Consider the following 16936-nt stretch of genomic DNA (forward strand, 5'->3'; position numbering starts at 1 on the left):
TAAGAACTTTACATAGCCAATCTACAAGCTCACCACAAGCTTTTCATTTTTTAATTTTGTTTTGAGATTTTCCACCCAGAATGACATACCCAAAATAGGTACACCAGGTTGAAAGTGGTTAAAAGTTGTGACACATTGCCTACATGATGATATGTTGTTAAAAAAGTCAAATAATGGCAGATATATTGGTCGGGCTTTAATCAATATCTACATACTAATACAAACAGATTCTGGCCTGGTACCAGAATATCAAAATAACTACGTATTTTTCTGCTTTTGCCAAACATAAAAGAATATTTTATTTTAGCTGGATTGAAATAGCCCCCTACTAAAGCTAAGAACCAGGTCAGGAAAAAGCCTGAATCAAGCATCAAGTGTTTCTCCATACCGGGCCGTCTCCTTCCACTCCTGCATGCGTCCGTCTCTGAAGGACAGCTCGTCCAGCTCCGTGAACAGGTCATGGGGGATGTGCTCCTCATCATCATCCTCTGTCCCAAGGATGAACTGTACTCTCTGGGAAGGTGTGTCTGAAGAGAGAAGGATAGGAATACTGTAGCTGGACAATATTATTTAAAAGCGTGTCCATAATTTGGACAAATAGACAAATTGTGATTCAATAAGTCTCAGTATATGCAGATGATTTTTGCTGTATTATATTCAGCAAAAAAGTTTTTATCTTGTGGGTAAGCATTTCATGTTTGATGTTAAAGGAGTAGTTCACCCAAAACTTGTCATATTTTCAATCAATTACACACCCCATGAAGCCTTGAATTCATGGAGATTTTTTTGTTTTTGTTGCATTCCTAAGCCAATAATTTGATGAGTCTCCTATAGACCGAAGACCCGGTCATCAAATTATTATTAGGAATGTGACAAAAACAAAAAAATCTCCATGAATTCAAGGCTTTATGGGGTGTGTAATAATTGATAGAAAGTATTTTTTTAGGGTGAACTACTCCTTTACTGCTTCAGATGTTTTTTGTTTATTCTGTTTTATCAAAATGTCCTTGAGCAACTGTTTTTGTGCTGCATTCAAACTAGCAGCTACAAAAGATACAAAACTACAAAGCTCTGCAGCATAGCTGAGTCGCTGTTGAGGTGTTGTGCAACACGCTGCTTGTTGACATCAATCAAGCATGCTTCTGACGAGCAAGAAAAATATAAAGGAAAAAGGGCTTGGATTTAAAAGAACAGGGATCCGGCAATAATTATTTTACACCCTTACAAGCAGGAATTGTTTGAAGAGAGAAGGTGAGGAGGAAATAAACACCACTTGCAAATGCACATGAATCCTAGTATCCCTATTTTGATTCCCTTTGTTTACTTCCAGAGTTAAATTAAAACAGGATTTTACAGAGTAGACTGGGATCCCGAGATAAAAAACCTATCAAATGTACGTCCGTGGTCTAATGCGTATCAAACTTTTTTTTCTAAGGTTGAAAATCACTGCCATAAAGCAACCTGCAACAATTGCTTCAGTCATCCTACTTTTTATTGTGCATGTTTAGATGTACTCCACAAAGGAGGAGGTGGGTGGCTCAGCGTTTGACTCAAATGTGACTGTAGGTGAAAGTAATGCGGGAGCAGGTGGCGCTGAACGTACCGTAGGTCGTGGACTCTCGTCCATCGTCCTTGTCCGATTCGCGCTCCCTTCTCTTCCTGTGGTGCTTGTGTCCGCGGTGGCGATGTCTTCGCTGTCCTTGTCTGCCCAGGGGGACGTGGACACCGACATACACCGCTCTGTGGCCTGGGACAAGAGGAGGCAGAGAGCAACGCTGGATGTAACAACTATTAAATGATATGCAGCTGCCCACAGAGTGTGTGTGTGTGTGTGTGTGTGTGTGTGTGTGTGTGTGTGTGTGTGTGTGTGTGTGTGTGTGTGTGTGTGTGTGTGTGTGTGTGTGTGTGTGTGTGTGTGTGTGTGTGTGTGTGTGTGTGTGTGTGTGTGTGGTTCCTTGTTCCCTTGAGATTAGAACAAGGGAGTTTAGAGAACAAAGACAGTGGCCATCTTTCATCCAGAGGACGGAGACAACGGAAGACTTAAAAAGGAGACGAGGGGACATGCAGGCTCCTCTCCTCTATAAACACTATATTGCTGGCGATGGTATCCCTTACTGTGTGGTGTTCCTACTGACGTCAATGGAGATGGTAGAGATACGTACATGGCAGACAGTGCAGTAGCAAATACATGTTCATTCATTGTATCTTATACTTCAACCTTAAAATACTTGTATCTTTTAATACGTGACTGACACTTGCAGTCTTGCAACCTTTTTAGCCTTAATAGATTCAGTTTAACCAATAATGCAGCCATTTATTTATTTATTTACCTTCAACTATAACTATTATTACTAGCAGCCCAACATGTATTGTCAGTATGTTGTTCTTTGTTGACTGCTTGACATTTTATTGCTTTACATTTATTTATTAAGTCAAGATCTTCCAGTTTCCTCCTAGCTCCTACAGTAGCATAAACACGCCTGTTTCCATTCTCCCACCAGCAGTTCCACTGAGACATGCAACATGTCAACACCTGCTCTCCCCCGACCCAAACATGCAGGTTGAACATGCAGGCTCAAACACATTTAGGCCCCAATAACTTGCATCTCCTATCCGGATTTATTGAATTCACATATCTCTTCCCCATACATACAGTACATACATACATAAGTGCTGCATTCTTCCAACTACACATTTCAAAATGAAGGCACGCACGTTTACCCCTTGCATCATGCCAGTCATTTATATATATTTTTTGACTTCTCTGCTAGTTTAAATTACTCTTAATTGCTGGTCACCTTTGTGGATTGGAGATGCATTTATAATTTACTTCATTACCAAGTGTGTTTTAGAATGACGAGCAGAACACAGTCTACTAAATCTTTTACCACATGCATCTTGATGAAAAGGTCAAATTATAACTAAATACAGACCACAAAATAAAATCCCCAGTGTAAATTTGACTCTGGCAAGTCCAATTCTACTCAGAGATTCAACTCTGAGTATAAAATTATTTGAATGTCCATTTTTACACTGATTTAAATACATTTTAATGTGATCAATTAATTCAAGCATGTTCTTATTTGACCTCACTGTGCCGTTTTCAGCTGTTGAATGACAATGGACTATATTAATCTTTATCTATCCAGACTGAGAGACCTGGCAAAGAAAAGACACAACAGCAACAATAAACATTGAATTTATAAAAGGAGAGTGATGTTTCCTGTCCTGCCCAATGATTGATTGAACATTTTAGGGTTCTGCCTCCACTGCTTCCGTTAAGCAGGAGGTTATCTTTGTTTTATTATTCTACGCTGCCAACCTCATGTAGAGGCCTGAATACAGTGTGCGTGCGTGCGTGCGTGCGTGCGTGCGTGCGTGCGTGCGTGCGTGCGTGCGTGCGTGCGTGCGTGCGTGCGTGCGTGCGTGCGTGCGTGTGTGCATGTGTGCTCCGCACTCACATGCGTTGGTTCCTTTTAATGAGCCAGACCAGAGCTTGGGTGTAATCAAGTCCATGTTGTTAAGTGGAAAGTGGAACAGAGCAGTACAGTACAGTAACTACAACACACAGACCAACGTTGTGCAATCTGCCTCTCCAATCAGACTTCTAGAATTTCAGCTAAAATGACACTGGCCAAACCTTATATAGTAACATGTCAGATTTATATTAACAAACACCGAGAATAAGCACAGACAGTCTCCACACAGAATGGATGATTCCTACCCATTTTCCATTTAAAATCACATAATTCTCCTCCAGACCTCAGCAATGATGACACTTCATTGCTCATTCTTTTACACCTTTGAAAGAAGGCCGGCAACATTATGTGATGTATTATATACATCCTGTGCCACTTGGACCTTATCTGGGAATCCCCAGCCAAGCAGGACAAAGTAAACGTTGTTAAATCTTCCAGAATATTTGATGCGTCAAGCACCAGCTTGTGTGTAACGGGATAGGGAGGACGATAACTGAATGTCTGTGGGGTACATAAAACAGCGTCTGAGACATATCTGCTACTGTGTGTGTGTGTGTGTGTGTGTGTGTGTGTGTGTGTGTGTGTGTGTGTGTGTGTGTGTGTGTGTGTGTGTGTGTGTGTGTGTGTGTGTGTGTGTGTGTGTGTGTGTGTGTGTGTGTGTGTGTCTTTTGCTACATGGTGTTTTATGTGTAAACACATTCAGCACTTACTCTCCAGCTCTTCTTTCTCAAAGTTGGTGTGTTGGGTGGCGCTGGTCTTCCCCAGGTCCACCACAGCTTCCTCGTCATTCCCCTGAGAGGAAACACACTGATTTAGTATAATAACACTGTAAAATACTCTATATTACATTAGTTGTTTCCTTGAAATGAAGTGCTGTACAATAATAATGACAGAAAACATGTTAAAACAATCAGTTAGAGTACACTGTAGGGAAGATCTACACTGAAGGCACATGCTCGGCATATTTACAAAACCACAAGCAACAATTTGCTTCATAGACTCTTTTTAAACGGCAAAAGGAATTGAAACTGGAAATACGAATAGAACTGGGAGCAAACATACATGTATCCGTGTAAACAATTTAAACATATCTATTCTGTACATATCATGTGTGCATGCACACCCTCTACAACATAAACACGGGTATTTTACTGCTACAATGTGTGACGTGTCCTTTGTTTTTCTCATGATTTGATGCTCTGTAATGCAGAGCATTGTGATTAACATATTCATTAAATGTAGTTTATAAATAAATGTGACTCAACTCCAGGTGGCAGAGCCTGGGAGAGGTGGTAGGCAGGACAGACCAGCGAGAAACAGATCTAGGCAAGGCTAGGCATTGCTCCAACACCTGCAGCCACGAGGTCAATATTTGTGTTGGCCACAAGCCAACAACACCTCAACTTTACAAAGCCACATGGCTAACACAAACACAATAAACACCACACACACACACACACACACACACACACACACACACACACACACACACACACACACACACACACACACACACACACACACACACACACACACACACACACACACACACACACACACACACACATACTGTATACTGTATACAGTACATACTAGAGCAGATAGCATACTGTACACCACATGTGCACACATACAATATTGTATTACAGTAGAGAAAATAGTATACTGTGATCTCCCTGACTAGAGCAGACCATCACAGGAAATGACTGCTCCAGCATTGCTATTGATGAGTACTTTATGACAGAGTATTATCTCTTTCCACACTAAAGCCACAACAGTGATAACGGACATTGAGATCCTACTAAATAATCATCATCTGTCGATTTACATTCCTCCAGTCACACACCTACTGGAGTGACCAAAACTAACCCTCTGATACTGCTGAGGAATCGGATCCCATCATTCCTGCAGGACAGCATGCTAAAAGCCAACAATTACACTACAGCTGCTTGCCTGCTTCACAGAACTTTTTGGCTGAATTAACATACAACATAACTAAAATACACAACTTAAATACACAGCAAACGCACAACATAACTTGTTTGTTAAGCCTGTGGTTATTGTACTTTATGATGTGAATGCCCTGGAATCAAGGGATTACGGTGCTTATCTTCAATAACAATGGGTGGCAAGTGGTTGATAAACTATTTATTGTCACACACTGAGTGTAGACATGTTCGCTTAATTTGGCCTTTGTGCTCAACCCAAAATAAAACAGACAGAACAAAGTTGATACAGTAACTGAAGATCATAACAGAAGTGACACAGAGCCATGTTATGTCATTGCAACCAATCTGGGAAGGGAACCCATCGCCAAAAAGGGGGGGGGGGGGGGATCCTTTGAATTTGGGCTCTTAATCTATCTTGAGAGATTACATTTGCAACAGATAGTGGAGTTGACTCTGGGAACAAGAGGAGAGAGCCAAAGTCCCTGACCTAAAATGACCTGTACTCAATTTCCAGGAATTACCATAGTTGTTGTAGTAGTAGCATTTTTGAAATGCTGGACAAGAGCAGCCGTGAAGGAGCGTTAGCTCACATCTACAGTATATTGAAAAGTGACCATTTTGGCCCAGCTAGTGGCAGGGCTCTAGGGATGGCAATGTCGGGCAATTCAAACCACTTTGATCCGATGTAAGGAGCAGCAGAGCCTAAAGCTAGATCTGCTGGGGGACTTCTAGACTCATTCTGGTTTCAACCATATCCTCACCCCAGGCCCACGGTGCAACTAATTATTACATTCATAAACGACTAATCTGTCAACTATTTGATTAATCTATGTAATTAATTCAGGACATAAAATGACAGTAAAATGAGGTAATAAAGCACACAATGACTGTAGATGCTATCATGCTCATCACGTGTCCAGCAGTCAAAGTTGAAGATAGTCAAAATCTTGTTTAACCAAGTCTTCAAATCATCTAAATTGACTTTTTAAGATTTTAAAGTTGAACCATCTTCATTTATACTCCATCGTCCGGGTGCAAAACAATGCATGGTGAGATTGTAGATCGGCTGTTTTTTGCACAGGACACCAACTATCGACTAAGTGGTATAAAATCAGGCTTTTGTCTTCCAACAATGAGCAATTCTTTGCTCTTTGTGCATTCTATTCTTTACCCTGTAGTCATATTGTGGAACAAAGTGTGTAAATGTTTGTTATACTATTATGTAATAATACCACAAATCAATGATCATCATGATGATACAACAATTAGAAATTATTCACTAAAAGTATTATTTTCATCATTCAATTAATCAATTATTCACAGAGATGAATGGTTGCAGCTGCTGTAGACCTTTTATATAGATCACAAGCTTCCAGAAAGGCATTAAGAATGTCCAGAAAATGTTGGTGCTTAATTTCACATACTAGAAGAACCAGGGAAAGAGCAGTCCCAGATTATGTAATCCATACAACGTCTCAATAACCCTGGGAGGACGCAGCGACTGGTGCAGTCTGATAATGTCATGAAAGGCTAGATCACTGACCCCGTGCCATGGCTATTTTGGTTGTTTGGACTTTTTCAGAGTGGTTCCCAGGACAGCTCTACCTGAAATACAGCAGGGGCTAAATACAGCCTCACAAAAAGTGCCCCAATGCACCCTTTTGTGCATTTAAGCTCACACACATACATATTTACCTTTTTCTTTCCCTTTATTGTTTTCAGTTTTTTCCTCCTATGCATTAATAACAGATTACTGCATCTTATGTTCCTGATAACATCCCTGGTATAAATCATAGCAGCACGAGCCGTTGCACGATTAAATGACTCAAAACCAAGATAAGAGAATACAATAATATCAGAACAAAAACAGCATGAATGGAGTAGATCGTAGCAGGGACTGACACAATATCATGTGGGTGTTGGCTAATGTACAAGGATATGTTGGGAATGCACAACTGAAAAAATGCCAACTTCAACTACACCTCCAGGCTTTTCTTACAACTAATTTCAAACAAAACCAGAAACTGGGATCAAAGAATGATGATAAATGGATATCAAGTATTGTCAACAACACTTTTAAGGGTTTGTCAATAATGGAGTCATTCTAGCTTAGAAGCAAGTTGAGGTAAGACATAAAGCAAAAAACAAAACAGATGGTTCCCATTTGTAAGCCTGTTAAGTTTGTTTGGCTGTCTAATATGGTTGGCTGGTTGGGCTGCAAATATGTTGGTAATAAGTAAATGCCAGCCTCTCAATCAAGCAAGCAAGATAACATGAAAGTAGTTTGTTCTGAATGACATGATTAGTTTAGCTGAGCATCACCCTTCACATTTCATTCATGTGTGTTGAAGTGCATAAGTTGAACCCTTTATTCTGTGGAATGACAGCAATCGTGGCTGAGATTTGAAAAACTGAAGATAGCCTACATTAAATCCGTAGGTTAAATAAAATGCATTCTTAAATCCATGCAGTCTGTACCGTGTACTGTGGAGCTGTCAGTCTGTTCAGCTTTCATTCCAGCACATTAACTTTAACTTCAAGTTTATTGTCACATCAAAGTTTACAGGTGTAAACTACATAAACATACCGTACATAAACATATTGACTAGTCAAACTGCACTGCCTCACAAAATGGAAGTATAACTGCTGTTTGAATTTGGATTCCAATTTGCACCACTAGTAAAAGCGTCGTCTCTTTCCACAAGATGTCATATTCCCTTTGGCTTTCCCACCACTCAACGCTGACATTCTGGGGATACAGGAATATTTGTCACATCTTTTGCCAGGGTGTTTTTTTTGGCACCTATCTCTTGCAGTCCCACTCCTTACTACTGAGAACATTGTCGGCGTAGGAATTTAAGCTCAGTCTACCATTGTATTCATTAGACATTGCTCTGAAGAAGAACAATAATACAGCAGTGTGAGCTGTCTAAAATGAGTATGTAAAATATAAAACAGTGGTACATACCATAGAAGCTGCTCTGACCCTCCTGTGATTAACGATATCTCCCCAAAAGTCCCCCATGTCTGGTTGATCCTACCCAGCAGCAGGAAACAGCAGTCTTCTAAACACTGCTTTCGCAGCAATTTCAACCTTGCTAATACTGATACTTCAGAAGTAGAAACAAAACTAAATGATATAAAAAAATCCCCAAAAAGGTTGAAATCCGCCTAGTCCTGGCAAACTGTTTAAAACCTCAGCAAGTTTAGTTCAGAAGGCAAACAGCTCTGAGCAGATCTGCTCCGCCCAAGTCAAGGCAGCTGCGTAGTTGCATACACGTGGGACCCGTGGGTGCATGCTGGAGTAAATATGTAAGTTCTCAGGTGTTACATCCGTTGCCAGAGAGGATCAACTATGATTTCTATATTTATAGCTGCATGTGCAATCCTGTGCGTGAGCAAAGCACTACACAAATAAGGAACAAATCAGGCAAAAAGGGGGCAGGACCATGTTGAACATGCTCTCTGCTGGTTGTCTCCCTGTATGTCGGACTGTAAACTTAAATACAATGCTACAATGCTATTGCTTACAGAGCAAAAAATAAAGAAAAAAGTTTGCCCCCATCATTGTAGTTATAAATCAACCCTTCACTAAAAAAGGTACAAAAATGTGGTCCAACTACTTCAAATGAAAGTTTATTCAATATCAAACCAGATATCTGATACTACTAAATGAATTGCTTTCAAAGTAATCCTTTTAAAAAGCTGGGCATTAATCCCTAATTAACGGTCCGGATCTTGCTGTGCAGTCAGTTTGACATTATACAGTAAATCCTTGCATGCAGTATGTACCAAGAAGAGAATAGTCAGCGGAAGACTTGAACCACAAAATGTTACACAAGTTTCTCTTTCAGTTGTGACCTTGCACACAGGCATTTGTATACGGCAATGATAATATCACAGCATAGAGCCACAGGCCAAAACTCACAAAATAATATGAGAGGATGACAGTGTGTGGGTGCGAGACTATCATAATAACAATACTGACTGCTACATAATACAACAACTTTCTATTCCAGCCAGAAACTGCAATTGTTGTAGTTCTTTTAAAATGGATCAATTCAAGACATTTTGCATGTTCTAAATAACCAGGCCTATACAGAGCTTTTATTAGAATTACAACATGCATAGAGAGAACGTCTCTCACACTTACACAGTACACACCCTCTCACTCTACCTCTCTCAGGTTTCCTCTCATTTTCAAACAGACCTTCTCACATGCAGGTCTCACTCCACCTGGTCACATAACGTTCCCTTCTAGAGCTACTGTGACATGTAGTGAGGACAGCGTCAGACGTGCACACACAGTGCACACAGTATATATAGATCATCTCTTCCATAGACCAGAGATTGAAACACTATGAAACCATCCAGCATTCTGCTTTCTCTCCAGGATAGCCTCCTTATTTACAAAACCAGCCGAGCTCAGAGGAAAAAAACTATATGAAACCATTAATTCAAAGACTGACCCTTGTGGACCAATTGAGAATTACTGATAAATTAACCAAAACACAGAGTACTGAACATCTACCTTATTTCCAAGTCACAATAATCTTTGTGAAATTATGTAACTCCAATATTTTATATTGCATATTAATAGCCTACATATCATTCAATGATCTGTCCTAGTACATGGAAAACATGAATTCACCTACAGAATTTTAAAGAGACAGTATAAGACAATTATATGATATGGGCACTAGAACAGTACAGTGATACAGTGAAGTCCTCAGGGGTTCCAATCCATGTGCAGCTGAAAAGTATAGAAAACTGTAACTCCATGAAGCAATCAAACCATATGCAGAAATAATATAGGGTGTGGTTACCCAGGTTAGATTAGCTCAGTCCAGAACATAAAAACGTGCTGTAAGCTTAATACCAGAACATGGCTGGTAGCCATGTTTTTGATAAGTAAAAGCTACAGAAAATAAAGTATGTAGTGTACTGAACTGCATGGAGATGTTTTTAATGTTACCTTTTGACAGGAATCAGACCTATGATATAAATAATAGCTTCATAATAGCCCAGCCAGCCTGGCCTCTTTAGTTCTCCCTCAGCCCTTCCTTCTATTATGACTTCTATAAGAGGAAACCAGAATGTACTTGCAAACTCTCTACAGATGGAAACTGAAGACAACAGTGAGAGCATCGGAATACAATTACAAGCATGACTAAAAACTTGACTGAACTTTCCTTTTAGAATAGCCAAGCAAGGCATTCTCTTACAGCACTCTGCTTTTAGTAAAACACTAGAGGTTCGGGCTAGTATGCGGCCCTCACACCTACGTCACACCACGATCCAACTGACATGCCCATAGATGGAGATCTCTGTATCTGTCAGTCCTTGTCCCTTTTATGCTCATATATGGATATCTGTCAGTCCTTGTCCCTTTTATGCACATATATTTTATGCCCCTGATGTCAACAGTATATGCCCATATAAGGGCATACCACTTTTGTGCCCATATATGGAGCTGACTGATTTGTTTGCGTCTGATGCCATGGCGACACATTGAGGTTAGACAACACGCTCCATATTTGGGCGTAGCTGTATTGGGAACTCCTTATATGGTTATGTACGGTTATATACGGTTATATACATGGTGACATGAGCGTGACATCAGAGATCCGCCCGCTGGCTCGCCCGATAGATGATACGAACCAGTCTTGAACCAATGGTGGGTGGGGGGTGGCAGAGAGCATTTTCACCACACATGATACACCAGTTCTCCTGTGACACAGTCCTCCTAAACCCTACCCCACCAGCTAGCTGAAGAGATGAAAAAAGATAAGTTTCTTAAAGCACGTGCACAACAGTAGACTGTGCGTGGACTATGTTCTGTTCAAGTGGTTGCTTGTACGGTCCAGCATCAATCTGAGTAGTATTGTGAGAATGTGACGCTTTGCGAGGAACGCTTTGTAGACACTTTGCGAGGAGCAAATTACTTCTTCACCTCATGAAAACCTCTGTCACCCATCCAGCTCGTGTGCATATGAGAGGGCATGTGTTACACAGAGTGTGTTACAATGAATAGCTGAACCAGTGTCTGTGTGCCATGTGAGTGTGTTTAATTGTCTGTATTGAGCACCTCCGCTGCTTTGAGCCCTGCTTTGTCAGGCACAGGCCAGACAGCAGGCTGAGTTGCTGAGTTTCAACCAACGCAATGACATACTTCCTGGATTCTAAAGCTCCTTTTTAAAGTCAGGGTTAGAGCAGAAACCAATCACCTTCCTCCACCCGCTAACAAGACCCAAACTAAAAATGTACAGATTAATTCCAAAATGAGATAGACAGATCATTTCAAAAGGAAATTAAAAAGACAGAAAATATATGATTGCTCAAAATCGGAAAACTGAATTGTATACTGAATTCTCAATTTAGAAAACTTCTAAATTTAGGCAACACTTTCCACTACGTAGCTACAGTAAGTCCAGACTTTACACGAAATGCTGAGCACAAAGCAGCCACTGTGAGCTGTCGGCCACTTAAAAAATTGGAGTAGCACTAATGTGAAAAAGAAAAGGAATTCTAACAAAAAGGCAAGTCTGATGTTTTATTGCATGCCAAGGAGTAGTCTCTGATATACAGTGTCAAATTTGAACTTTCTAATGTGGTCAGTCACCAGTGACAAATAGGCAAACGTGCGGTCAGTCCCCAGTTACAATTAGGCAATAGGCATTCAATTAAACAGAAAGACTATGGGTGCTTGCACACTGCACGATTTTGGTCGCCTTATACAGTATCATCATTACATGTCACACTGTGTGCTTAAGACTAATTATCCACCTTGTCAGACTAGGCAAGTTGAACTGAGTGAGTCTACCTGACATAATGTGCAAACTAAAGCATGACCTTTACTGGCTGGAATTTGTTTTACCACAAGAATACAAAAATATTTATGTTTTTTGAAAGGAAGATTTGGACCGGGCTTGGCAGAAGATGTGTGTTGACAATATCTCCACCATTTTCCACAAATCTGCATTCACATAGACTAGCATATAGGAAACGGTAGAATTTTCTGTTAGCACCAGCCACATTGCACGAACATGACCCAACCTTTGCGAGACTGTCAGAATGTCAAGTTTATGCTACGATGTGAAAATGTATTATGGGAAGATACTGAGGCGGACGATATTGTACAGTGTGTGGTCATCATCATAAGAGTCAACAGTCCTGTTAGCAGCCCCTAGAGTCCAATCTGCTCCTTACACCCAAATAGAAATGTTGACCGAAGGGTGGTGCTAGAGGAAATCACCATAAAGGGGTCACCATAATCAGTAGGGTTCATCTTGCCCATGGGCCGGATCACAAGTCTCTTGCCTCATGTTTCCTCCCGCCTCTGTCCTCACTTTAACCGGAAGTTCAACTCAGTCCGGCATTATGACGGTCATGCCAGGTCTCTTCTTCCAGCTCCAAGGAGCGAGGAGTGAGGATTAGGAGGCATCTCTGAGGAGCTATAAGCAAGGAAACATGAGTGTAACCTTCCAGGAAAACTTTCCAAGCTGAAAAGCATGATGTTAATGACTCTGGCCTTACAGCTGGAAATGTTATGACTGTTCGTGTATGCGTTCACGTGTGCACGTGCGTAGGTGTCACGGGGGATGTCGATGTGAAATTATAGCAGAGCAAATTAAACTGTGGTATAACTGAAAATTGGTCAATGAGCAGGGATATTTGTGTAAACAGAGTCATGAAGCTCAGCAGTGTCATTGTAATCAGAAATGTATGTTGGAATTGATGTTCCAGCTCTAGAAACATTTCGTGTGCAATTTATAATTTTGGCCTAATGCGCTAAAGTAAAGGCCATGGCGTCACCTAAATCTGTAGAGACCATTCTCTGAGGAGCATGAAGGTGCAAAACAAATTCCATGACACTGTAGCCTATAGTATACAAGATATCTTGTTTGAGATGAAAGTGTGGATGGACTGACCGACGGGTACAGCCAAATAAAGTTCTGCCGCTGGCCCGCTAGCAGGGCAAAAATCTCAAAATATTCTTAAATGTGGAAATAACACACTGAACAAAGCAGTGAAATGTTTGGACAGCACTTTTTTTTCCTGAACCAGTTTACATTCTAGCATAAAGTAGAGCCTTATATTCCACCAGAGATCATCTGGCCACAAGAGTGTAGTTTTGCTGACATCAGGGTGCATCACTTGGGAGGCCTCTCTAGACACTGGTTACACACGTGTGTGTGTGTGTGTGTGTGTGTGTGTGTGTGTGTGTGTGTGTGTGTGTGTGTGTGTGTGTGTGTGTGTGTGTGTGTGTGTGTGTGTGTGTGTGTGCAGGACAAAAGGTATATGAACAGAATACATTTTGTCTAAAAGAAGAACTCATATCCAAATCCAGAGAACAAGGATTCAAACCTGTGATGTATTTAAGTAGTAATAACATTTTGCTTGAGCATAGCACAAGCACACTTTACTTGAGTCAAACAGGCTTCAATCTATTTTGTTTATGGAGAAACTCCAGAATTTACATCAACAACAACATACTGTAGGTTTGAGTCTTGGTTTGTATACATTTCAAAGCTTTGAGAGACAGTTGTTGATCTTCACAAACATTCATGGGACAGTCTCAGACCACAGGAATAACATGAATTCTTTGACAAAGTCATGCCCCACTTTAAGAACAATGCAAGTTTGGCAACACCATTATCCAGGAATTCAGTCCAGTTTGCTTGGCATTAGAACAGCCACATCTGTTAATGATACAGGCGGACCATAAACACAGTAGAATGGATGGGGTAGAGGGCCTGACTAGAAGGAAAAAGCTTGTCCACACACTAAATGTTTGCAGAAGACACAGATTAGATTAGCCAAGATATTAATAGAGAATAGATGGGATAGAATATTGTGCCATGCACATCTTGCTTATGTTCAGGGAGATGAAATACTAAATGTTCAAATGCAACACTTAACCTTACATTTGCATCAACTTCAACCTTAAATTTGGAATAAACCTCACAGTTTAGAAATAACAGAAAGTAAAGGAGGATTAGCCCAGGTGAATGTAAGAGACTGACTGGGGAGACAGAAAGATGATTAACACTGACTCATGACCATTCCTTTGAAGCAGCCGTCAACATGATGAGCCAATATCACACAAGACAGAGAATGAATCCCAGTGTAATAGGAGCATATGACAGTTGTATTTGAGAGCATTTATGTTGATAACCTAACAATTAATCAATCTCCATCATCTCCTGTGTCCTGTCCGCAGAGCATTTCAGACCACCATGGGTAAATGGTCACACTTCTTGTGACATCTCTCTGCATACTAGCTGGATCAATGAAAATGTCACAGGGCCTACAATAGCCTGAATATTTTACAAGTATTACACTTTGAAAGATTAAAACCACAATACTCAAGATCATAGAAAAGCTTACTTCAAATTGCTGTGTACCTTTCAGAAAAGTAGTCTTTCTGTATAGAGGTCCATATTAGCTCTCAGCCTCTCATACCCAAGTGGAAGAAAGGAAGACAGTGATAAACTTGCCCATGCAGATTCTCTCGTGTAATGTACAAATAGTAGTCTACTCTAAATACTATAAAAGCACAATTCTTTGTGTGATTATCTGTTAGTCAGGCACCAGTCAGAGGAGCGGAGCACATGTTCTCTCATTGTCTCCCCAACATCATTTGCCTGTCTGTATGAATCACCCTTTCAACAGAAACCGGCGATAACCACTTCCTGGCATAAGCATGGTCCCCAGGCAACAAAGGCAAAGCTACATTACTCTTCTTTATAACGTCCATCTGCTCGTCCAACCCCGGTTAATAAGTTACACCGCATCACCAACACTTCAATTTCAACGGGGACTCCCAAGTGAAGTCCAGGCAAGTCCATAGAAAACAACCAGATCTACTCTAGTAGGCTCCTCATCCCTTCTTCTTTCTTCCTATTCGTTGATAGATGAGCAGGCTACTAAAGTGAAGCGCTTAGCCTCTCAGCTAACAGGTATACTAAAGGAAAAGTAGTGAACCTACTGATGTCAGGAGAGGTCGCATCTGTTCGCTGGTATCTTCCTCCATGTGTCTTGCCCGTTTATTTCTGTCCTCTGGGAGAATTAGAAGCTGGAAACAACTGCCAAATACCCCCTTCCTTTGACGTGTCAGCCACCTCCACTACTTTACAACTGCTTGGCAAATGTAAGTACGAATTAAACCCGCCCCGTTTTTTTTGAGCGACAGCTGTAGTGTCTCCCCACATCGAAGCAGTTGTTTGACGGTTGCCAACGGTTGGTCGGGGGAGTGAGAGGGGCGGGCGCTGTGCTCGCCGAGGCCAGCCTGCTAAACAAAGCATCAAACATCCTTCATCACTCATTTCAGTCCGTTGGGTCTTTCCCATGGGCCATGGGTTTAATCTGTACATTATGAATGGGCTGTGGATGGGCTGGCATGGCATCTGGTTCACCTTGATGTGAATTGTAGCAAGAACCTGTCAAAGTTTGATTGGAGAAGTAATTAAACCACAGCTCCTGTTAAACAGACCTACTTTATAAAAACACAAAGGTGTAGTAGGAGGGACAGTGGCACACACAGCTGTAGGCAGCCACATTAAACCATTGTATTCCATTAAGTCAGGGGTCTTCAACCTTTTCAGGCCAAGGACCCCCTAGCTGAGAGAGAGATGAAGCAGGGACCCCCTCTATATGGTATACAAGTGTGTTTCAGTTAAACTTTTGCTGCTCTTTTTTCCCTCTACACCTATAACTCTTTGCCAAAAATAGCCGATCTACAAGCTCACACTTGTGAGCTTGTAGATCTGCTATTTTTGGCTAAAGTTCCTCTCGGAAAAAGGGATGCTAGGGTTCAAGTTGTTAAGGTAAAAAGAAAAATCATATCCCACAAAGATTTGGCGGACCCCCTGTAGTAACTCTGAGGACCCCCTAGGGGTCCCGGACCCCCTGTTGAAGACCCCTGCATTAAGTGATAACCTACAAATTGACCTCAAACTTAAGCTCTTTTTTTGTAAATGGTAAACATGTAAAGAAGTGGTTCTCAACCTTTTCTTGATCAGGGCCCACTTGAAAATCTCAAACGTGTGGACTTGTGGGCCCACATATTGAGAAGCAGGGCATGTAGAGTAATGAAGTAATCCATCAGGATTAAGCCAGCAAGGGGGAATGCTACTCAAATATGAACTGGCTAATCACCAATAAGCCTCTTTAAAAGACCACAGTAAATCAACTAACACCTGAATCTGAGAAAGCTCTGTCATTCTCAATCCCTTCTAGATACTTATTCATTAAGCAGTCCTGATGACTTGTACAAGTCAACATGTGACAACATCGTATCCATTACAACTAGAGTTATTAAATATTTTTTTCATTATTTACAAGTAAATGAAAGGTTCTCGTGGTTTATTCATGTTGGAGGGAGTTAATCATTCATTATTTTATCTGATGTCCTGTTTCTAAAAGCGATCATTTTGTCGACAGAGGATTCCCTTCCTATCTCTGAATTGTCCTTCCATTACTGTATCCTACATGACCCTTAAAAGT

At 40.9% G+C, this 16936-nt stretch overlaps 1 protein-coding gene across 2 annotated transcripts in view; it reads right to left on the reverse strand.

Moving 5' to 3' along the window:
• LOC311042643 (sodium bicarbonate cotransporter 3-like) overlaps positions 1 to 15558 on the reverse strand; it is a 55482-nt gene extending 39924 nt beyond the window's left edge. The window contains exons 1-4 of one of the 2 annotated variants that reach the window (XM_084053500.1): positions 15420 to 15558; positions 4190 to 4271; positions 1604 to 1747; positions 389 to 527 (exon numbers count right to left, since the gene is read on the reverse strand). In XM_084053500.1, the coding sequence (XP_083909626.1) occupies positions 389 to 527; positions 1604 to 1747; positions 4190 to 4271; positions 15420 to 15464 (410 nt within the window). In that variant the 5' untranslated portion in view covers positions 15465 to 15558. Of the gene's footprint in view, positions 1 to 388; positions 528 to 1603; positions 1748 to 4189; positions 4272 to 8396; positions 8605 to 15419 lie in introns of those variants that run through there. The other variant, XM_084053499.1, reaches the window with a different exon arrangement.
• Between the last annotated feature and the right edge of the window lie 1378 nt (positions 15559 to 16936).

Source organism: Gymnoscopelus microlampas (genome assembly GCF_963454915.1).
Source record: "Gymnoscopelus microlampas genome assembly, chromosome: 3".
NCBI classification, from domain to species: domain Eukaryota; kingdom Metazoa; phylum Chordata; class Actinopteri; order Myctophiformes; family Myctophidae; genus Gymnoscopelus; species Gymnoscopelus microlampas.